General features: G+C 38.0%; 1 protein-coding gene across 2 annotated transcripts in view; it reads left to right on the top strand.

Moving 5' to 3' along the window:
* LOC127689066 (protein NPAT) overlaps positions 1 to 20,356 on the top strand; it is a 39,084-nt gene extending 18,728 nt beyond the window's left edge. Inside the window, exons 9-19 of one of the 2 annotated variants that reach the window (XM_052188332.1) lie at positions 672 to 763; positions 853 to 940; positions 2,404 to 2,500; positions 3,319 to 3,444; positions 5,698 to 6,630; positions 6,802 to 7,323; positions 10,392 to 10,507; positions 10,596 to 10,704; positions 15,896 to 15,956; positions 16,055 to 17,183; positions 18,614 to 20,356. In XM_052188332.1, the coding sequence (XP_052044292.1) occupies positions 672 to 763; positions 853 to 940; positions 2,404 to 2,500; positions 3,319 to 3,444; positions 5,698 to 6,630; positions 6,802 to 7,323; positions 10,392 to 10,507; positions 10,596 to 10,704; positions 15,896 to 15,956; positions 16,055 to 17,183; positions 18,614 to 18,691 (3,351 nt within the window). In that variant the 3' untranslated portion in view covers positions 18,692 to 20,356. Of the gene's footprint in view, positions 1 to 671; positions 764 to 852; positions 941 to 2,403; positions 2,501 to 3,318; positions 3,445 to 5,697; positions 7,324 to 10,391; positions 10,508 to 10,595; positions 10,705 to 15,895; positions 15,957 to 16,054; positions 17,184 to 18,613 lie in introns of both variants that reach the window. The other variant, XM_052188331.1, reaches the window with a different exon arrangement.
* The last annotated feature ends 3,494 nt before the right edge of the window (positions 20,357 to 23,850 follow it).

Below are 23,850 nucleotides of genomic sequence, written 5' to 3'. Positions count from 1 at the left end.
CCAAGTGAAAATTATTTGTGATTGCCAGTTGCTGCAATTTAGTTGAACATTTTACCAGGATCAGATAATTGAAGACCTGTGTAACATAGTAAAAAGTATAGAACTGCATTCTTGATGGTGTGAAGAGCAAGCTGGTCAAAGATCCATACAGCACTTCTGAATTGCAAAATACTTTGTTCAGGTCTGAATGTAGTTGGAGGCACCAGAACTTGTGTTTCTTTCTACTGATGTTTATCAAAACTAGCCACTGCTATTGATTTGGTTTTGTGACATTTTGGTTTTTTAATTATTTATTTAGAATTGAGGTGTTAGGCCGGGCGGTGTTGGTGCATGCTTGTAATCCCAGCACTCTGGGAGGCAGAGGCAGGCGGATTTCTGAGTTCAAGGCCAGCCTGGTCTACAGAGTGAGTTCCAGGACAGCCATGGCTATACAGAGAAACCCTGTCTCAAACCCCCCCCCCCAAAAGAAAAAAGGAATTGCGGTCTTGTTTGTTCCAGATTGAACATAAACTCCGACTCCAGTTTATAATTTTATCTCAGCTCCCCAAGTTTCTGGGACAAAAAAAATGTGATCACAAAAAGCGATTTGGGTTTGGTTTGAATGGATTGGTTTTTTGTGAAGAATGTAATAGTCTTTCCTATCTTTTACTAGTCTTGATTTTCTTTTTCAGCAAATGGTTATTGAAAATGCAAGAGAGAAAATATTAAGCAACAAATCTCTTCAAGAAAAACTAGCAGAAAACATAAATAAGTTTTTGACTAGGTAAGCTATATGATTCAAATCTCTGATTATTTTTACCTAATCACCCAACTGCACTAACTGTTTTCTTGGTTTTCCTTTCTGTTTTACAGTGATAGTAGTATTGCTCAAGTACCTAAACAGACAGATAGCAACCCAACAGAGCCAGAAACGTCAATCGATGAACTCCTAGGACTTCCGGTATGGGTAGATGTGTGGGGATATGAGCATGTGAGTGAGTGTGAAGGTAGTATAGTCAGAATGAAATGGTATTTTAGTTTTGTTTTAAAATCATTGTCAAAAAGTTACATGTATGCAATCTAAAGTACTTAAAATAGACTGTTCATTCATCACAAATATAATCTGTTTCTGAACACATTTGAATAGTGAATACAATGTACAAGCCAGCAAATGTCTTAGCGTCTGTGGGGACTTGAGGTGAGCACACATGATACTAAGACTGGTCTGAGTGAGTTGGCCTCCATACCTTGAAAACTGTAGACATTAAATACCTTGCCGAAGGGTGTGACAATGGACATGAGTAATTTGCTGAAACTTCAGGCTTCTCAGTTCTTACAGCAGTGAATTTAACAGCAAATAGATGGTTCCAGAGAGCTCAGCTCTGGAGTTATCAGGTGATGGTAGACTTGCCTAGCCACAGAGAGCAATTTATGGAGGACTACTGCCAATTATATCCTGTATACCATTGGCTACCCTAGAGTATAACAACTGAGAGAGTGGGGAAAGCTTAGCAGCCGACAGACTGAGAGATAAGTGCAGTGAAGTAAAGGCAGCGTATCAGATAGAGACGCTTAGCCAGGATGGATTAGGACCAGCAGAAATTTTAAGAAAGAGAAGTTCCCAGACATTCCCACCCTGAACCTCTGTATCAATAGATCAAATGGAGTAGGTTTTTATTTTAAAAAGATAGATTTTTTTTAAAGTTGCTTCAATTTTTATATAACCATCACTGTCTAAGCCAAGCACTTTTCAACATTTCTTTATCTTCATTATTCCTAGAACTCCTTCCTACAGCTCTCCCACCCTTCATATGTGGGAAGTTGATTCTGGGATCCCTGACTTGTGATCATCCCTCGTTTTCTGGTCTCAGGTTACCTCATCATAATAGACTCCTTCTCAATGTAGTGTCTACTTATAGTCCTCTAAGACACAGCAAATGACAAAGTAGGCCTTCTCTCCCTGCTGGCCTCCCAGGCACAGTGGAGCACTCACTCTCTCACCAAAGCCTCCACTTGCCTTTGAGGCTTTTGAGAACTGTAGGTTTGTCTTGTGGATGCGTCTCTTTTTCACTCCTGACACTTGGCTGGAGCTGTGTGCTCATTTCCTTTGACTCTGTCACTGTCTGTTTCTTCACACCTAACTGTTACCGATCGCCCCTGTGATGTCGGATATCGTTCTTCTACACATTTTCTTTGGGTTGGAGCCCGATCCTTCTTCTCACTCCTCTCATTTGCTACAGTATGTAGTTAACTAGCCTGGGAGTTATTTTCTTAAATAACCCCATTAGTCAAATCAGAAGAAAATTTCTTATAGGGAAATAGTTACATGTAAAAGGTCAATAAGAACAAATGTGACTAATTTCTGTGATATTAAAGCCATACTAATTCTATTTTTTCATGCCTTTTTTACATTTTAATTTACAGAATGAAATCCACATGTCTGAAGAAGCAATACAAGATATATTGGAACAGACAGAATCAGACCCAGCCTTTCAGGCACTCTTTGATCTATTTGACTATGGTAATTATTGAGTATTGATTTAACAAGTAGATTAATTTTTTTCTCTTCTGACTTGAGTAACCTAACCCAGAATTAAGTAACATCACCCAGGACTTCTGAAAAACTGCCTGTTTCCTTACAGCAAATAATGGACATGCGAGAGTGAGTCTTTATTTTTACTTAGGAAAGGAGGTTTTCTTTTTGGGGTTTAGGTTTTGTTTTGTTTTGTGAGAATCTTGACCAGTCAGCAAACGAGCTCTGGTGAGTCTGTTATAATACAGAAAAATATAAATGACTCACCAACATACAAAGTATTAGGCATTGCAGTCAGAACAGCCAATAGAATCAGCATTATCTAAGAATTATTACATGTGCAGATTCTCAGAAGATTTTAATAAACATTTAACATTGACAACCAGGTGCTATGTCATGTGCCCATTATCTCAGTCAGAAAGCTGAGGCAAGAAGATCGTTTGAACTGAAAACTTCAAAAGTAGCCTAAGAGAGCATAGGAAAACCAAAAAAGAAGAAAATTTGGTGAGAAAAGTCCTTGAATTTGTGTTTGTAAGTTGCATATAAAGGAGCATATTAACAATGTTGGTTAGGAGGTGGGGGGAGGCATGCCTATGTATCAGGGATTTGGAGGTAGAGGCAGAAGTATCAGGGTCATCCTTGGCTACATAGTGAGTTCAAGGATAGCCTGGGCTACCTGGGACCTTATCTGAAGAAAAATAAATAAAAAAAATGATTGAAATAAAAGTTTTAACATGTATTTGAGACTGGCAGTATTTGTGCTTTTTTTCCTATTATTTAATTATTTTCTATTATCTTTTTAACAGGTAAAACAAAGAACAATAAAAATATATCACCAATCTCTAGTCAACCTATGGAGACTAATCCTAATATAGTCTTACCTGAAGAAACTAATCTAACCATTAAAAGTTCTTTTGAAACAGAAGAATCAGGTAAGATTTTTATTTTCTTAATGTCATCCAAAATGTTAAACTTACTCTCAAAATTAAAAACAAAACCAAAATATTATTTAAATTGGAAGTTATTTAAATTATTATAGGTCATTTTTCATGCATATACTTTTATGTCCAGTGAGAAAATTATTGCTAATCTCTAATAATTTGATTAAAAGATTAATTTTTTATACTCATTCTTTCATAGAGCAGTAGACACACAATCCAGTAGTAAATAGTATTGGCCAAATGGATAAGTCTATACCAAGATAATTTTATTAGTGCCCAAGTTCTAAGGCCTGATCTATTAGGTTCATGTGTTAGAGTTATTCCAGCCTTCTGGAGTGACGGTCACTATTTGTTTTTGGGAAATATACAATATATACTGATAGTCTTGAACTTTATTCATAGCTTTAGAGTTCTGTCTTTCATGGAGTACCAGTGTAACATAGTTAGTCCATATATAGTGAGCACTTTGTGAATTAAAGCAAGAGTCAATGAATATTTAAAAAAAAATGAAAATATAGAATGAGTTTTTAAAAGTCTTATTGTTAAATATTAATACAAATTTGGAGAAACACATAAAAATGTATATAGTTCTCTCAGTTATAAAATCAAATGAAGAAATTGTTTTGGCATCAACTTTCAAGTAAGAAAAAGATACTGTTGTCAGCACAAGAAAGATTCCTCCCAGTAACTCCTCACTCTGTGCCCTGCATCTCTGTTCTTCAGAGATAGCCGTCATCTTTGCTTCTCATAATTTGGTAATCTTTATGCCCTTTCAGTACCACTTCCATTTATTTAGTCATTCTGCAAGCTATGCCTGATCATACCTCCTTCTTACTTGTTTTGATTGATTGTTTTTTGAGACAGAATTATCTCTGTGTATTATTGACTGTCCTTGTACTGACTTTGTAGACCAGGCTGGCTTCAAACTCTGCCTCCCGAGTTCTGGGGGTAAAGGTGTGTACTGCTATGCAACTCCTTACCTACCTTTAAATGCCTAATGGCTCCAGCGTTTTCCCATCTTGTCTTTAAAACCTAGTTTTGGAGTATCTTCTTTGAGTTCATTGCTAATAGCAAAGCTCAACCCTCCATCTCAGGCTGAACTGTAACTGAGCACTCATTGCATGTTTGTTCACATCTAGAAGATTTATCATGAACAATATAAAACTTGTAGTTCTACTTTCTCAGAAAGTCTTGCCATTTTATTATGAATTTACCTCCAGACCGAAACTGGAGTTCAGAGGCAGAGTGCTTATGTAGCAAAACCCGCAATTTAATTTGTAGCATTGCATTTTTTAAAATACCACTTATCCTGTATTTGTGTGCCTTAATGTACACTAACCTCTCCCTCAATATAGAATTAAGTGGGCTCTATGATCTTTACTAGTTTATGATCGTTGTGACATTTTTCTTTATTTTACTCTATTATGTTTTTTTTCCATATTTGTTTGGGTTATCTAAACTTTGATTGCTGTAACATTCACTATAATGACGCTACATTTGATCTCCCGGCAACCTTTCTTTTTATAAACTATTACAATATTCACTGTACCTTATCACAGTTTTCTGTTCTGTGTGTTCTTTTTTAGCTGTCTTAATCTCTACAAGATATTAAGTGACTCATTCATATTTGCATTCTAGGGCCATGTATATATATGTCAAATGTTAAAGTATACATGGAAATCATGTTAATTGTGTAAAATGATCTTGGTCTCATTTTACCACGAAAAAAATATATCAGGCAAAAGATCAGTAGATGTGTCAAAATTTGAAAAATCTCACAGCCAGGAGGCTAAAGCATGAGGACCACTGCAGGCACAAGGCCAGAGTGGGCTACAGACAGACTGAGACCTGTCTTACAGACACTGGAGAAGAACAAAGGAGAGAGAGAAAAGGTCTAGATAGGGAAATAAACACTGTTACCACTAGTGGTTAGAGCTTAGGGCATTTTGTCTCCTGGTAAGTATTAGATGATCTTAAACCTCTATGTTTTCCTTTTTTGTGGCATCTGTTTTCCTAGAAGTTTGGGAAACAATTTCACAGTTGTTTACAAAACTGTCTGTAGTTAAAAAAGTAATTTAGATTTTTTTTTTTTGATACCCAGAGAATGGGAAGTAATTGTGTGTGAGTCTTAAAATTGTTGGTATGCCAAAGATTCGTATGTCCTTGGCAAAGTAGGTTATACAGAAAAGTGACTGCTTCGGAAGCTAAGCATACTCAACTTTCCATCACACTGGTGTTTTACAGATGGGCAGTCTGGTCAGCCTCCATTTTGTACATCCTATCAAAATGAAGATGTATTATTAAATAATTTGAAGAGTGGCAACAGCCATGATGTTCTTCCGCAGGAATCCCAGGAAAACTTTTCTCAGATAAGCACTAACATTCAAAAAAAGACCTTTAAAACAGCCGTACCTGCTGAACAGAAGTGTGCCCTTGACATTACCTTTGAGTCTGTGTCTAACTTGAGTGACTTTAACCAAAGAGGAAGCGCTACTGAATGTAACGAACATTGTTCTGAGTTATACACCAGTCAGATGCCCACTGAAGCTGAAGTGGCTGTGGGTGAAAAGAATTCTTTGTCTTCAGATATACTGAGTCAATCTCAGTATCAGCCTGATCAGCCCAGCGTACCGGTGACTTCATTTGTGTCTCTTGGTGGTGAGACCAATGACAAAAACTTAGTTCTCTCGGGAAAAAATTCCCAGCTTTTGTCCCAAAGTACCCCACTAACTGCAAAGCCATCTAAAAGTCAATTTTGTGAAAATTCTAACAATATAATAAAAGTTAAAACTAATTCTCATGCTTCCGAGTTACCAGATTCTAGTGAAACTCACAATAGTAGAATTGAAACTAACAGTGTATCACCAGTTGCCGCACAGCCACAACCAGATTGCCAAGATAATTCTCCACTGCAAAGCAAAACATCACCTGTGATTGTTGAAGGTTTAGGTGTAAATGCGACTGAAAAAATAGAAATTCATCTTGAAGAACCAGCCCCTTCAGATAAACAACTATCTAATGATTCAGCATCTGTTGACTTAAATCCTACGGAAAGCAAGACAGAGCGACTTCAGTCTGTGAATGCTCAAGAGGCTCCTGTGAAAGATGGAGAAACTATTTTTCTTTCTTTGAGTGGACATAACAGCTGTGAAGAAGTTGCATTGGTTTCTGGAGAAGGTAATCCTGTAAAAAATAAAAATCCACTTTCTTCAGAATCTGGTGGTTCAATGGGAGTCTCTCCTGAGACCCAAAATACTGATGGTAAATCTAGCAACTCAGCGGAGGTAGATGCATCAAGTATTGTCTCTCTCAAAATTATCATTAGTGATGATCCATTTGTTTCCTCAGATGCAGAGCTTAACAATGCTGTGTCTAGTATCAGTGGAGAAAACTTACCAACGATAATTCTGTCTTCTAAATCTCCTGCCAAAAATGCAGAATTCGTAACATGCCTATCGTCAGAAGAAACTGCAAGTGCTGTTGTATCTGTTGAAGTAGGGGAGTCTGGCTCCATGGAGCAGAACCTTTTAGTGCTCAAACCTGAGGAACCCATGGTAAACAACACTCAGAATGAAGATGGCATTGCTTTTCCAGCCAGCGTTGCACCATGTGTTCCTAAGGACGGAGGATACATACAGTTGATGCCTGCCACAAGCACAGCGTTTGGCAATTCAAGTAACATTCTGATAGCTACTTGTATGACTGATTCAGCAGCCTTGGGACCAACTGTCAGTCAGTCTAATGTAGTGGTACTGCCTGGGAGTTCTACACCTATGACTGCACAGCCTCCTCCACAGCAATTACAGACTCCACCTAAGTCTAACAGTGCATTTGCTGTCAGCCAAGCTGTGTCACCAAACTTTTCACAAGGTAACTCGTAAAAGCATATTGGAGGTGAGCCGGGGATATAGTTTAGTGCAAAAGCACTTGAATAGTATGTGTGAGGCCATGGACTCTATCCAACACTGCACAGAAAAAGATACTTGTATGTGTGTATAATACATATGTGTGTGCACACGTTTTGGAGCTTCTCTTAATTTTCTGGTGTGAAGTCATGGACTAGGAAAATAATATAGATGGTTCACATGACAGAATACTGTATAAAGAATTGCTTATGCCTCTTGCCATCTAATTCAGCCGGTTTTGTTTTAAATCTTGTAGATTGTAGCTTTGTTTTATTTGAACAGTTTTTAATCTGCAATACTAAGCTATGAGAAAAGAAAGTCTAGTTCATTACATAGCTGTATACATACTTAAACTCAATGTTTCAGGATATTTATTTTTATTATAGTTAGTTTTTAAGAAAGTTGTCATTTAGAGAGGCTTTCAGGGAAACAAATTTTACAAAACCCTTTCTAATTTCTCACTATCTTCTGCTATTTAAAAATGTGTCAAGTCCTTAGAGACTCCACTTGAGGCTCTTGCATTTCATTGTATGTTGGTTTACAAGCAATTAGTAATGGACAGACTTCTATCAATTTATGTTTCTCAGATAAGAATTTATACGTGGTTATAAGAATTTATATATGTTTACCTACATTTCCATGTATACTGATTCATAGACATACAGTGAATTTTGATTGAATATTACCAACTAAGTATTAAGTTTAGTGAATCTATTTCGAATAAGATAAAGGAGAGGCCAGAAGTAGTACAGAATATTCTTGACTTAGAATAATGAAGTAAGATTGACAGTTAAAAGAAGTCATTGTAATGCCAAGGGAAGTAGAATAAGCATTCATGTGTGTTTGGGAAATTGTGAGTGTGCATGAAAATAAAATCAATCTGATAGGAGCAGTTAGTGTGTTAGGAAAAGGCTGATTTACTGAGCAGGACTAAATTGCTATTGCTTTGATTCTGCTCAATTCATGAAGATAATGTAGGCACTATAATTTCCCCCAGTAGTTTAATCTAGTTATAAAAGTAAATCCTTTTTTTGACCAATACATTTAAGATTTAATACATTGGGAAAATCATTTGGGGCATAAATATTAATTTAGAATTTAAGTTTTCTGATGCAAGGTTCAAACGTGAAACCTTCACTTTGTTGTTATACTTAAATCAATTTAAAAAGAGATTGGCTTAGTTATGGATACTAATAGTGCGATGAAAAACACCATGACCAAAAGCAACTTGGGAAGGAAAAGGCTTATTACACTCACAGTTTGGCACAACAATTCATCATCAAAAGCAGTGAGGACAGGAACTCGAGTTTAGGAAGTTGAAGGCAGGAGCAGATGCAGAAGCCATAGAGGGAATGCTGCTTACTGCTTACCCCCACCTCTCCCTGGCTTTCACATCATGACTTGCTCATCCTGCTTTCTTACAGAACCCAGGACCACCAACACAGGAATAGTATCTATCACCACAATGGTTTGGGTCTTCCCACATCAGTTACTAAGAACATAAAAGCGGGCCAGGCTTACCTCCAGCCCAATCTTATGGGGCACTTTCTTAATTGATGTTCCTCCTTTTAAATAACTCTAGCTTGTATCAAGTTGACATAAAACTAGCCATCAAAATTAACCCCTTGTCACAGAAAATATATCATTGTTTAACACACAAATATATCATTAAACCATAACCTTTCTTTTCTTGTTTTTCACCAAGATCAGACATCAATATCAACATTACAGTATAAACATTCCAAATTTTAAAAGTCCTGCTGTCTCTAAAAATTCAATCTTTTGGGGCTGGAGAAATGGCTCAGAGGTTAAGAGCACTGGCTGCTTTTCCAGAGGACCTGGCTCTTTCAGACAAACAGGCATGCAAAACAACATTAAAATAAACAAATATTTTTAATAAGTTAAGTCTGTCTAAAATGGACAGTCTCTTTTTAAAATCAGTCAGTTGTGGTCTGATGTCAAATCTTAAAATAATTTAAATACTTTCTTCAAGTGCGGAAAACCAGGGCACAGTATGAATAAAGCAAAACCAAAGTCCAGTGTCTGAGATTTACTATCTTCTGGGCCCCTCCAAAGTGACCCAAGGGGCTTGGGTCCTTCTCTGGCTCTGTCCTCTGTAGCCCACACAGCTTGTTTTCTAGGCTGTGACCAGCTCCACTGCACCACTGCCACTATTTTTGGTGGTCATTCCATACTGCAGGCTGCTCCAAAAATCTGGAATCCCTTGCTGCAACTGAGCAGACACTCCTGGACTCTGGTCAGGGGCTCCAGCTCTGCTATACAATGCCAAGCCTCAGTTGTTCTCCACGATCCTCGCATACCTTCAAAATCTAGGTAACTTTTAAACTACCAAGTTTGGCAAGAGGTAGAACTTTGGCTGTTTCCAAAACACAGCTTTTGTTTGCTGACCCCAAGGAAACATCCAGAAAACTTCACCTCAGTGATGCTAGTCTGTTAATCACAGCACCGACTGACCAGCATCAGCTGTCCCAGCAAAGCAAAGGTTTTACTTCAGTAGTTCTGGTCTCCTGTTAATCACAGCTAATTCTTAAACCCTAGCTGACCAGACACTACAGCTTCTTCACACAAAAGGCCCAGTAGAGTCTGCTTCCTTCTGAGATTTAGGAAGCCAGGCTTGATCATCTGCACTGCTCTCAACATTCTCATCTTCCAAACTCCTACAGAAAACCCACTAAGCTCTCAGCACTCACATGCTATTTAGCCCAAAGTTCCTTAGTTCTTCCACAGTCCTCCCAAAAGCAAACTGGGCAGGTCTTCAGTGGTACATTCCTAGTACCAACTTCTGTTTTAGTTAGGGTTATTGCTGAGAAGAAATGACCAGAAGCAGCCTAAGGAGGAAAGGGTTTATTTTGCTCAGGTCCATATTATCAAAAGCAGTGAGGACGGAAACCTGGAGCTGATGCAGAAACTGTCAGCAAAGAAGATTTGGTCATAGAATTTGTTTCAAAATACTAATTTGTTGTTATCAAAAGATTTAGGGAGGAGATCTGATATTTGAATTGTTTTTTTTAGGATCTGCCATCATAATTGCATCTCCAGTCCAGCCTGTACTTCAAGGAATGGTGGGAATGATACCTGTGTCTGTAGTTGGACAGAATGGGAATACATTCTCTACTCCTCCTCAGCAGGTAGCATTTATGAACTAAAAATAGTGTGGGGAAGCATTTAAAACAGCATAATTAATAGGTTTTTTCTTTCTCTCATTCTTTCGTCTAGGTCCTTCATATGCCTTTAGCAGCACCTGTTTGTAATAGAAGTATCACACAGTTCCCCATTCCTCAAAAATCCCAGAAGGCTCAGGGACTCAGAAACAAGCCTATTACAGGTACTTTTTTAAAAAGAGTTAAAATCAACTTTATATCTCAGAAGTAATAACTGAATGTTTTCTTCTTGAATACATTGTTTCATCTCTTTACTCCTGTCAAAATCCTGAGTTACTCTTAACACACATTTCTCTCAGTTCAGATATTGCTCATTTTCTGTTATATCAGAAAATATCAGTAGTGTCCTATCCTGTTGTCCTTTTTTTTTGGGGGGGGGGTTCAGGGTTGGGGAGATATCCTTGGTTCTCTAATTCATCCTATATTTGTTAGCTGAGTGACCCCTCTTCCCCCATACATATTAGAATATATAACTTCGAGTGTAAATGTTTCAGAAATTCCCTGTTGCTTACAGGATAAAATTGAAGCTCCTGGCTCTGTGTGGTTGCAAATTCTGTATACCCCATCCATGGGAGACTGAATATGAAGCTAGATGAGGCTGAACTGTAGGCCGCCAGCAGCCACATACGAACCGGGTTACCTGGAAGAGAATTCTGAGGTTAACAGGAAGGGGGCGAAAGAGAAATGAGTCAAGAGGACAGTTGCCCATAGAGACCGACTTTACTATCATTAAGCCAATATTTATAATCTTAGGAAAAACCACCCTGCCCCCCAAATGGCCTAGAGTTCCTAGATCTTCTCAGCTTTAGTCACGCAGTTTTTTGTTGGTCTCCGGGTGGAGCTGTGCTGAGGTGAAATTTGAAATCGGCTGTATTGTTATCTTGAATAGGCCAGGGGAAGGGTGGAGGCTGTAGGCCTAGAATGCCGCAGCTTGAATAGGCCGGAGATAACCCTGAGGAAGGGTGGAGGTTGCCAGCCAGGAAGGTCACAGCTAAATGCTGTGGGGGGAAGGGACACTGAACAATTTGAAGCCCTTCTTGAGAAAAAGGAAAGGAAGTGAAGGAATCTCCCTGACCCACTAGTATTCCCTGAGGATCTTCTAGGGATTTTACTGGAGAGTGTTTGTAATATCTCCTTTTTACCTCCTGTGAGGTAACTGGAAACTCCCCCCCTCCCTTGTTATTCTTTATCATCTTCCTCTACTTCTGAGTTTGTTTGCTGAAACCCTGAGATGCATCATTGTTATGTGACACTGTTCTTGGGAAAGGTGTGAGCATGCGTGTACTCACCACAGATAAGGAAACTGTGGAAACTGACTACAGATCAGAGTCTCACTTGGTGAACCAATGAGCTTTATTGGACTTAATTATGGGAATTTGGATGAGCGATTACTAGCAGGAGCAGAAATTACTGCTGCATTACTAAAAATCCCACCCAAGCCTTGATGTTGGCTCACAGAATCTAGAAATGTGGAGTGTACTGTACAATTCAGCTGGTTTGAGGCCTTTCCAGATAGCTCTGTTGATCTGAGCCTTTTTCAGGCGAGTGAGCTAGTTTGGGGGGGTGGAGGGCTTGTTTGTTTGTTTTTTTGTAGGTAGCTTGGGTGATGTACCTCTTTAGGCTTCTGCGCTGGTCTGTGACTATCTCTTTGTATTCCTTACTGCTTATATATGCCTCTTGGAGGAGGGACCTGGTGACTGATTAGCCACAGTGACTTCCTGAAGCTTTAAGTTGTTTACTAACTGAGCTTAAGGGGCTTCCCTGTAGGATACAGTTTTCCTTCCCTTCTAACATCCTTGTCTTAAGGAGCCTCCCCATAATATGAGGATTTTAATCTCTATACAGATGTGTGTGTGTGCGTGTGTGTGTGTGTGTGTGTGTGTGTGTGTGTGTGTGTACACATACTTATATATGTATATCTATATAGGTATATATCTATCTAATGCTGTAGTAACTATTAGATTATTTATTATCTCTGATAACCATCATTCAGAAATATTGTAGTTTCTGAGGTCAACCTTTTAACCTTGGCATCTTAAATTAGCATTTACTATAGTGGGATTTCTTACAGTGTTGGTTTGGTCTTATAAATTTTTATTTATCAATTTTGAGAGGTAATTTGCTGGATATAGCAATTGTAGTTTAGAATTACTTTCAGGGCTTGAAATATCTTTTCCTGATCTTCTGACTTAAAGGCTATTGACAAAAGATCTCACATCATTTTAATGTTTATGTCTGTGTGTGAGTTGGTGCTTTTCCCTTAACAGTTTTTACTGTTGGTTTTTGATTTGAAAATTTGACTACTATGTGTTGTAAAGGTGCTCTTTTCTGACCACTGTTGTTTTGGGGTTTTTGGTTTGTTTTTCTTTTTTCTTTCTTTTTTTTTTTTTAAGATTTGTCTATTTACGTATATGGCTGTTGTGCATCCTTGCTGCCTGCCCACTGATGTTAAAGGAAGCCACTGTATTCCCAGGAACTGGATATATGAGCCACCATGTGAGCTCTGGGAAACGAACCCCAAGTCTTCTGGAAGAACAACCACGTTGGGGTCCTTAATACTCCCTGTGTTCGGATCTCTTTCTCTTTCTTTAGACGTGGGAACATCTTGGCTATAATGTTGAATACATTGTCTGAGCCTATGGATTTTATCAATTTCTTGTACTCTTGTATATAATCCTTTTTCTTCAAAATTTTGGTTCCTGTTTTTCTTTGCCGTCTATGTATGTCTGTATTACTGCTCAGCCTTACCCAGTCCCTGACATTTTTCTTCTGCTTGCTTTTGTGTGTCGACAGTGCTTTCTTCCGTGTCTTTGATGATTGGTTCTTTCATTTTTAGAACTTTTCTGTGGGTTGTTTTAGCATCTCAACTTCCTTCATGAAATTTTGCTTCATTTTTTTACATTTTTTCTTCAAATTGCTGATTATTTTATGCAATCTGGAAACTAATTTTCTTGTCTATGTCATGGATCGATTTCCTTGTGTGTGTTTGAGGTCTCTATATAGTAGCTATCCTGTTTTGAAATGGGACTCTGAAACATTTTTATTTTAAATAAAAGTGTATCAGTATTTAAAAAGTCAAGTAAGAAGGTGTCAGGAGAGAGGAACAGTAAGAATGATCAGGTATATGTTTAGAGCATGAGGCCTATAGGAGAATATTGTGTATTAGGTTTTGAGAAAGGAAGGACACATATAAAGCCTTCAGTTATACCTGAATTCTTCTTTTAATTACTTCTTACTCTTTGAGCTCATAATTGTCATTTCCCTATCTGTTTCCTCCCTCTAAGCCTTCCCATAACTCTCCTTCCTCTCTTCATATCCATGGCTTCTTTTTTCATTAATTGTTGTTCTATACATTATATGTACATAAATATTCCTAAATATAATCTGCTCAATTTGTATAATGTTACTCATATGTATGTTTTCAGGGCTGATCATTGGTAATGGATAACCAACTTGTGTACCATTCCCTGGGAAGACTTTTCTTTTCCCAGTTTTCCTTAGTTGCCTATAGTTCTTTTTATTTTTTTTTTCATTTATTTAGTTGTTCATTTTACAGCCCTATCGCAGCTCCCTCCACCTCCCAGACAGAAGTATAAACAGCAAAAAAATTATTAATAACAAAAAGGAAATTTAAAAATGTAATTCAAAGATTAAAATGCTAAAACTATAAAACTAAAATTGATGGAAAGAGCCCACTTTTTTTTTAAGATATATTTTTTATGTATATGAGTACACTACAGCTGTCTTCAGACACTCACTATAAGAATGCATCAGATCCTAGTACAGATGGTTGCGAGCCACCATGTGGTTACTGGGAATTGAACTTGGGGCCTCTAGCAGAGTAGTCAGTGCTCTTACCAGCTAGCCATCTCCCAGCCCCAGCCCCAGCCCCAGCCCCAGCCCCATCCCCCTTTTAATTTACTTATTTGTTTTATGTATGTGAGTACACTGAAGAGAGCACCAGATCCCATTATAGATAGTTAGGAGCCACCATGTGGTTGCTGGAGCCCACCTGTTTCCTTTAGTTCAGTCTATAAAGATGCTGTAGCAGACTATACACACAGCTTCTCCCTGCCGTCCAGGGTAGGGCTGTTGAGATCCAGCTTCAAATCCTTATTGTGCCTCCACAGCAGCCTCCAGTCTGCTGTTGTTCCCATCAGGATACTGCAACACATTCCCTATTCTACTTTTTATGCATTCCTAGTGTGTGGCTCCTCTGAGCAGTGGCACAGGGGGAGGAAGCAGTGTGGGCTTCTTGCCCTGTTCAGGTGTCTGTGGCATGTCGCTTCACTCTTCTCCATGTATCTTAAGTTCATCCTCTAATTGGACTATTTGTTTCTCCCCAGCCATTCTGGTATCTTGTGCTCAGAGTTTTTAATATCAATTCCCTGGACCAGCCCAGCCTAAGCAGCATGGTGTGGCTGGGTATACAGCTGGCTTCTTTATGGAGAAAAGCCCAGCTAATCTACTCCTATCTCTACTTTTTTTTTTAGTGGCTCTTAACTTTTTTTCTCCATTGGTGATTCTATTACTTTGACTTTATTCCATCCAAATGCCAGGTCTCAACTACGAATTCGTAATAACCCCTTTCCCCAAGGTGCTTTGTTTTATTTGTTCTTTTGTTTTGTTTTGTTTTGTTTTGTTTTGTTTGATACAGGGTTTTTTTTGTGTAGCCCTGGAACTTGCTCTGTGGCTGGCCTTTAACAAACAAAAATCCTCCTGCCTCTCTTCTGTGCCACTGTCAGGCACCCTGAGGTGCTTTCTGGAACAGCTATCTTGATCTAAGTACAGTTGAATTCAGTTTCTTTGACATTTGTAGATTCAGCCAGCCACAGGTAGAAAATTTTTAAAGAATTAAAAATTACATTTGTGCCAAATGCCTTTTCATCATTTTTCTCTGAACAATATTAGCTATTAACATGATATTTGTATTCTACTATATGACTAACCTAGATGTGATTAAAGGATATGTCTCTATTATGTGTACGACTCCATTTTTCTGTAAGGAACCGGGTCCTGTGCATGTGTTACCCATGGGATCTGTTCATTCAAAGACACTGGAGAATTGGTACACTAAGTACTGTCTGGAGTACTACAAGTTGTGACCCTGAAATCTGAATTCATGTTTGTCTGAAATTAAAGCAAATCATTGGGTTTGTATCTAGATTTCCTCTATAGAGTGGGTGAGTCTATGTTGTAAAACAATGTATTAAAAAAAATAAGTATATGAAAGAGTTTTGGTTGCAAATAAGCAGATTTACTCATTGTAATATCTGACTTACTCTCTTTTAGAAGAATATATTCTTTCACAAAGAATTAATTTATAATTTCTAATGAATTAATTTATAATTCCAGGAAAACAGGTAAATAATTTGACAAACCTGTCCAGTCTTTCAGAAGCATGTCATACACAAAGGTGAGTATAAAATATGTTGTATCATAAGAATTAAAATGCTTAAATGACTGATTTGGCGGGATTGCTAAAAATGAGATGTTTTATTTTCATTTCAATAGAACTGAAGCTTCTGATAATATAGCCAGTGAACTTGGGAAAAAATTGGAAGATACCACGATTCCTCTCTCAGAAGAGAGGGTAGCTCCTCCCAGCAAGCCATTTGAAAGTCACAGGCGGGTGCTTTGTTTCGATAGTGCTGTTTCTTCTGTTGCAAATACACAGGGACCTCTGTATAAGATGACCTCCCAAAACAAAGAAAAGAAGGAAACATCCTTTCCTCGTCTTGACTCACCCATTCTGTCCTCTCCCTTAAAACCACCTCCTAATAATGCCATCAAAAAAGAGAGAGAGAAAACTGTGCCCAAGATTTTATCTAAATCAGAAACTGCCTCTAGTCGACATACCACTGTGAAGGAAGTTCAGTCTGAAAAGAAAGTTTCCCCTACAGAAATGGGCCTTGAATCTTTCCATAAAACAACCGCTAACAAGGAGAATGAGTTGTGCAGTGATGGGGAAAGGCCGAAGAATCAGGACACCTCAAAACTGCCTAGCGGGCAGCAGAGTGGGAGCTTGAGGAACGAAAAAGCCATAATCTCACTGCAGGAATTGACCAAAAAACAAGCCACACCCTCAAACAATAAGAATGCCACTTCTGTAGGTGGGACTGTGAAGGATCAAAAACAAGAGCAGAGTAATCCTGCCAGTTCTTTAATTGGGGTCGAAATACTGCAGGATGTTCCATTGCACAGCCCAGCAAATAGGATTGTTGATACTGACTTGCCAGTACCCCGGACACCTGGCTCAGGAGCAGGGGAAAAGCATAAAGAAGAACCTAGTGACGGTATGAAGGCCCCTGCAAGTAGACGCTGTGGCGAGGAGGGCGGCATGCCCAGAGTAATGATCCCTCCTGTCACTGCCGACTTGCCTGCCTGCAGCCCAGCCAGTGAAACAGGCAGCGAAAACAGTGTGAGCATGGCTGCCCACACTCTCATGATTCTCTCTAGAGCAGCAATTGCTAGGACTACAGCAACTCCTCTAAAAGATAACACGCAGCAATTTAGAACATCTTCAAGGAGCACTACAAAGAAACGGAAAATTGAGGAATTAGATGAGTGTGAGAGAAACTCCCGCACTTCTGGTAAAAATCTTGCAAATTCATCGGTACCAATGAAAAAGAAGAAAATCAAGGCAAGTTTGAAAGTTTTCATTTCAGTTCCACTCCTGTCCCTTCTGTCAGTGTTTAGAGAGTTCAGTAGTGTTTGCTGCAGCTACATGAATAAATGTACTACCCAATTATACACTTCGTAGAGTTTGGTCACAGTGATAGAGGTTGTCCATAAGCATCTACGTAAGAAAAGGGAATGCTTCTGCCATGGTATCACCCAGGATTTTTCATGCAAGTACAGAAAGTGTGAAAGCCTGGGAAACTACCTTTACATGAATTACCAAGTAAAACACCTCAAATTCTCCATCCCTTCCATAGTCTATAATACAGTTAACCTAGCAGAGGAGCAGAAAAACTCATGTCCTTGTTTTTTCTTTAACCATGATTGTCTGTAGTAAGGCAGTACAAGGATGGTAGCATTGATAAATAAAATGCATTTATTTTAAAGTTGTTTTACCGGGGCTGGAGAGAAATGGCTCACTGGTTAAGCGCAGTGACTGCTCTTCTGAGGTCCTGAGTTTAAATCCCAGAAACCACATGGTGGTTCACAACCATCTGTAATAAGATCTGACGCCCACTTCTGGTGTGTCTGAAGACAGCTACAGTGTACTTACATATAACAACTCTTTTTTAAACAAAAGTTGTTTTACCAAATATATTAAATGGAAAGTATAGTAAGTTAGAGAAGTGGCTTTTAGGTTTAGTGTCCTGCAAGCCTGAATTTGAATTCTGTTTCAAGTGTGTGTCATTCCTGTACCTGCCTGTGCATGTCTAGTCTCTGGTCTCTTCCCCTGTGCTTCTTAACAGTGTCTCACCCTGTGGTTTTGTAGTCTGTTATAGACTAATACTTTAAAAAGCATCTCCTCTATCTTAATGTTTGGAGCTTGGTGATTGAGTGGTATTCTTTAATGTGTGTGAGCAAAGGGGTCAGCTGGTAAAGGTGCTTTTCTTCAAGGTTGATCTACTAGAGTTCAATCTCTGAGAACCATGTAAAAGCAAAAACATTCCCAAAAGCAGTCCTTTGACTTAAACACACAACTACACAATAAATCAGTGTAGTAAAACAGTATCTGTTGGTAATGCTTTGTAAAGTTTATGATTTGACAAAAATGACCACCTTAAAGAAAGCATATCTCTCCTGTCTCAATATTCATATATGTGTGTGTGTGTGTGTGTGTGTGTACACATACATACATACATACATACATACATACATACATACATACATACTCTGGATTTATTTTTTGCCTTTTGCCCTAAACTAACATTGAATTGGGTTAGTAAAACCTGTCTGTCTTTCCCTATAGAAATAAATTCTAACAAACTCAAAAATGATTCAATTTTAATAATAAAGAGCCTAATATAGTGATTTAGGTGATTTGCTAAGAAAATTATCTGGCCTAGAGTTTATTGTTTTTCCTTCTCTTCTTTTTTGTTTGTTTTGTTTTGACAGAAAAAGAAGCTACCTAGTTCATTTCCAGCAGGAATGGATGTGGACAAATTCTTGCTATCATTGCATTATGATGAGTGAACACCCTGACTTAGAGACCAGTAGTTATTTAAAACTAGTGTCCTTCAAACTGTGCATAGGAAATGGGATAGAGACAGACTGCAAACATGACCTGCACTTTGACTGTACTGAGGTTTCACTTTATGTCTATGTCATGCTGTTTCTGAAGCAGCTTCCTAGTTTGTAAATAGACTTTCATGAAATATTTGTATTTTAGAAAAAAGAACATACGCAGAAATGTAAGTAAACCCAATCTGCAAAACTGTACAGCTTTGACACTGTGTATTGTACATGTGTATATTGTGTAAAAGTAGAGCTTAAACCAACCTATTGTTCCCACATTGTTGATTGACTTCCTGTGATGCCCGAGGCTTCTTCTCGAGTAGTTTCTCATCTCCTTTGGAGGAAGATGATAATTATTCTTATAAATTACCTTCAGCCAATATTAGATAAGCCACTAAGTAAAAAATAATAATGATAACCACCTCAACTGATTAGTAAACTATCTAATCAGAAAACAACAGTTTGAGTATTTCCCCCCCCAGAGTCAATATTTTATCACCCTTCATAAATTTCAGTAAAAACTATATTTCTGAAGTTTTATACTTTATTCTGATCATCTATTCTTTGTTTTAAAGAGATTTTTATAAACCATTTATTAAGTGTTCTGATATTTCACTTACAACTTTTTGAAATCTTTTACAGAACATTAAGTGGTTAGACTATTGAGCCATAAAAATTTGAGTTGTGTAGTAGTCGAGATTTCTTGATTATATGTAAACTCTCCCTAAGCACTGGGGATACAAAGAATTGCACTAATTCATGGACTTTTTCACATACTAGTGACCAATGCACATTTAATTTAAGTCTTGTATGTAAAAGCTTATATGGAGGGTTGTCTTCTGGTGTCTTTGAAAGTCATGTCCATCATAAGATGTAAAAATGCAAATCATAGTTATATTGTAATTTAGTTTACCCTAAAATGGGATGTGTAAATAACTGTTTATACATAACCTATAGAACCTTGTGTTCTTTAAAGTGTTATAAATAGTTACTCTCAAAAGGTCCTTAGGGGAGTGAGAGGTGCCTTCTCTGTGTTGGACTGACTCTTAAACAACAGTCAAGTTGAAAAGCTGGATTAAACTTTAAAGGAATGACAGAAATTTTCACTAATACTTGACCGATTGTGCCTAGATATTGAAGTGTTTTCTTAAGTTCTTACTGTTTAAATATCAGTATATTAGGATTTTTTTTCTACGGGTGTATATTTTATTAAAAAGTCACTTTCTTCAACCATTTTTTTGTACTGGGCCTTTAAGAAATAAATCCATCCTACTGTAACAACAACAACAAACGTCTTCAAGATATAAATTATGTCTTTTTAATTGCTAGATTTTACTGTATAAATTTATATTTTGAGAAATTTTATATGACTATGATCTATTCTATTCCTAAGGAACTAATTAAGCATACAGCTAATGTTTACATAACTCAGCTTGGGTCTATCCTACTATTAGGTTTGAATAAATATATTTTCATTAACTTTACCAGTTTGGATTTATATTGACAGTTTTATTTAGAAATTTTTGCTTAAATTTCTTTGTAGCTTAGTTAATTCTCTGTAATTTTCAGAAATTCATGTAATGCAAGAAATTACAGATTTTTTTATGTAACTCATATCATCTATGTGCTGCTGCATGAGAATTCATATATAAATCAACTCACATGTTTTGTTTTTTTGTTTTGTTTTTTTTTTTTAATAGTTGGATGTGTGTTTTTAGTCAATATCTTTCCTGTAGGTCAGGCTGGCATTTGAATTCCTGGTCCTCCTCATCTACCTCCTCTAAGTGCCAATATTGCAGACATGAATCATATACAGAGCTTCTTCAGGATTCTGGTCATGTTGTTTGTTTTGTTTTGTATTTTGAGACAGGGTCGCTATGTAGTCCTGGCTGACCTGTGTAGACAAGACTAGCATCAAACTCCTGCCTCTGCCTTCCAAGTGGTAGGGGTTAAAGGTGTGCATTACCCCTCCTGGCCTTCAAGATTCTTAGTGAACTAGCCTGAAACCACTAGATAGTAAGTCCAAAGACAGTTCGCGCACACACATACATGAGAATATCAGGTATTTTTATTTTTCTCTGCCATTTTCCTGTAGGACAAGGGTTCTGACTGGCCAGTAAGTCCCAGCCATCCTCCTGTGTTTGTTTACCACATCTGAAACAAGGGTACAGGTGACACAGCCATACCCAGCTTTTTTTGGGGGGAGGGGTGGGGTTGGGGTTTTTTGTTTTTTTTTGTTTGTTTGTTTGTTTTGTTTTGTTTGGGTTTTTTTTGGTTTTTTGAGACAGGGTTTCTCTGTATAGCCCTGACTGTCTTGGAACTCACTCTGTAGACCAGGCTGGCCTCGAACTCAGAAATTCGTCTGCCTCTGCCTCCCAAGTGCTGGGATTGAAGGGGTGTGCCACCACTGTCCGGCCATACCTAGCTTTTACATGGGTCCTTAAAATCCAAATTCATCTACTCTGTCTTCATTTTATAGGTTTGGTTGTTTTGGAGGGGTGGTTTTTGTTGTTGTTGTTGTTGCTGCTGCTGTTGTTTGGGTTTTTGGGGAGATGGTTTGGTTTTTGGTGGTGGTACTGGGGGTTTCTTCAGATAGGGTTTCTGTATGTAGCTCTGGCTGTCCTGAAACTGGCTCTGTAGATATGGCTCACCTTGAATTCACAGAGATTTACCAGTTTCTGCCTCTCCAGTACTGGGAATAAAGTATGTGCCGCCACACCCAACTACCACAGTTTTTTAAATTTTCCTTTCCCATGCTCATGTCTATTTCATCTTACTGTGATTCACAATCTTTTATAATTCTAATGTTTAAAAACTTCTGACAACCAATTCTTTGTTCTCCAACTTAGCATTTAAGCTCATTTCATGGCAAAATATTGTTAAAGACTGTGAGGCCTCTTATAGTCTTCTATTTCATTTATCAGAACATTCATATTTTACTATTAAAATAGAGTGCTTAATTTGTATACTATTTTGTGATATATGATACATACATTGTATTTCTTTTTAGAAACTCAAAATGTTCTGAATTATGAAATGCAGTTGGCCCAAAAAGCTGAGAGTGGAGAATTTCAAACTCATTGCTTACCCGCATATATATAAACTAGCAGACTTTGTGCAGTTATACTTCCTAATCCAGAATTAATGCTATTTTAAACTAAACTTCTATTTAAATAAATTTTTGCACTATGTTAAGGTTATAGCTTAATTGATACTGAATAACAAATGGAGATCAAGATGGCAGCACAAGCCTGTAATTCCAGCATTCAAGAGGTTGAGACAGGATAATTGCTACAAGGATAGAAATCATGAGGTAAGTGTCAATAAAATTCTTTTGGGTTTGATTTGGTTTAGGGTTTTTGAGAGTGAATCTCTCTGGGTAGCTCTGGCTGGCCTGTGCTGTGTCTGGCCTGCAGCTCGCTGTAGACCAGGCTGGCTTGAACTCCATCTGGTGTGCATGTCTGGCACTCGATCACACTTTGTATGGCTCACTATCCCCATGATTTCTTGCCAAGCTGATTTCAGAGGGCTCTGTATTCTGTAACCAGTTAGAATTGTTCTTGGAACTATGTAGAGATGTTATTTCTTAATATAAATTTCTGCTCTGACTATCTGAAATACCTTGGCTCAGATTTGACATGTTATGAATTACAAAAGTTTTCTGCTCTTGTGGAAACACCATGTTTCAATTATGGGGGGGAAAGACGTAATATCTTTTTGTTTGGTTTTGGTTTTTGGTTTTTTTTTTGTTTTTTTTTTTGGATTTGGTTTTGGTTTTTCGAGACAGGGTTCTCTGTATAGCCCTGGCTGTCCTGGAACTCACTCTGAAGACCAGGCTGTCCTCAAACTCAGAAATCCACCTGCCTGCCTCCCAGAGTGCTGGAATTACAGGTGTGTGCCACCACTACCCGGCAAGACGTAATATCTTGCATTCCCTCCCTAGTCTATATGTATCAAACTGATACTCAATGTAAATGTTTTAGCGCCATATACAGTTTATAAGCAGAAAATGAACCAAGTCATACATTTCAAAAGATTTCCTCAAACTACCTACAGTCATCCAGATCAAGACTCTCAAGGCTCTAAACCCTCCATCCTTCCTAATGAGGCCCTCAAAAGGTCCTCACACGCTGACTTCTAGACCATGGACTCAGCTTCTTATATTAGTTGTAAGTTTACTAGTGTGGCATATTCATTGTGAGGGTTACTCATGTTTTACTCAGTCTTTCTTAATACTGTATATAGATTCATTCTGATTTTAAACAGTGAATCTAGTTTTGCAAATATTTTGTGTTAGAATCACATCCAATATGACACCATGATTCTGCTTGTTTATGTCTGGGGAATTGCTATAGTTTTCAGTTAGGTATACTGTTGCTTTAAAAACAAAAATCCCAACTGTTTGATCAGGAACCAGGTCCCCAGCTGAAAACCTAATAGTTCAGAGAGGCAGAGAACGCACCCAGCTGGCCTTCCTACTCCACCAGTGGCTCAGAAGGAAAAAGCCCTTTCTCCCTCTCTACCATGTCTTAAAAACCCTTCAGCTCAAAGGCTGTTCCCACCCCTTTCTGTTTACTTGTGTTCACTCTGTTCACTGGTTGCTTGTTCCACCTCTTCACCTATGGTTGACTTTAGCTCTTGGATTAAAAGCAAGCGCTAGGGCTGAGCCAGACCACAAGGTTTTTTCAGTAAATAACACAATCTTAGGGTTTAGTGTGTGATCAAATATACAGCAACAGTATACTCTCACACCCAGTGGTATTGCTGGGTCACAGTGTTGTTTATTCCCAAACATGTTTAAATTGTCCTGAGTGGTTGTGGCGATCTGTAACTGCTCAGCAGTATAGGGTCTCCTCCATTGTCACCAGTGCTCACGGTTTTCATGTTAATCATTTTGAAGAGTGCATTATTATATTCTTTGCTATTGTGAACCATCCATATCTTTTACCTACCTTTGTAATGATTTGTCTGCCTTTTTAAAAATAATTTTTCAGTTTTTCTATATTCTAGATACAGGTTCATAATTGAATAGACTGATCTTAAATGTCAATATTTTCTGTATTTCTCTTAAGGTTTTTTTGTTTAATGTACTATTTTAAGAAATCATCCATCTGGAA

The sequence above is a fragment of the Apodemus sylvaticus genome, chromosome 7 (assembly GCF_947179515.1).
Source record: "Apodemus sylvaticus chromosome 7, mApoSyl1.1, whole genome shotgun sequence".
NCBI lineage: Eukaryota > Metazoa > Chordata > Mammalia > Rodentia > Muridae > Apodemus > Apodemus sylvaticus.
Note: the sequence above shows the minus strand (reverse complement) of the source record. Positions and strands in the feature narration are given on the sequence as shown.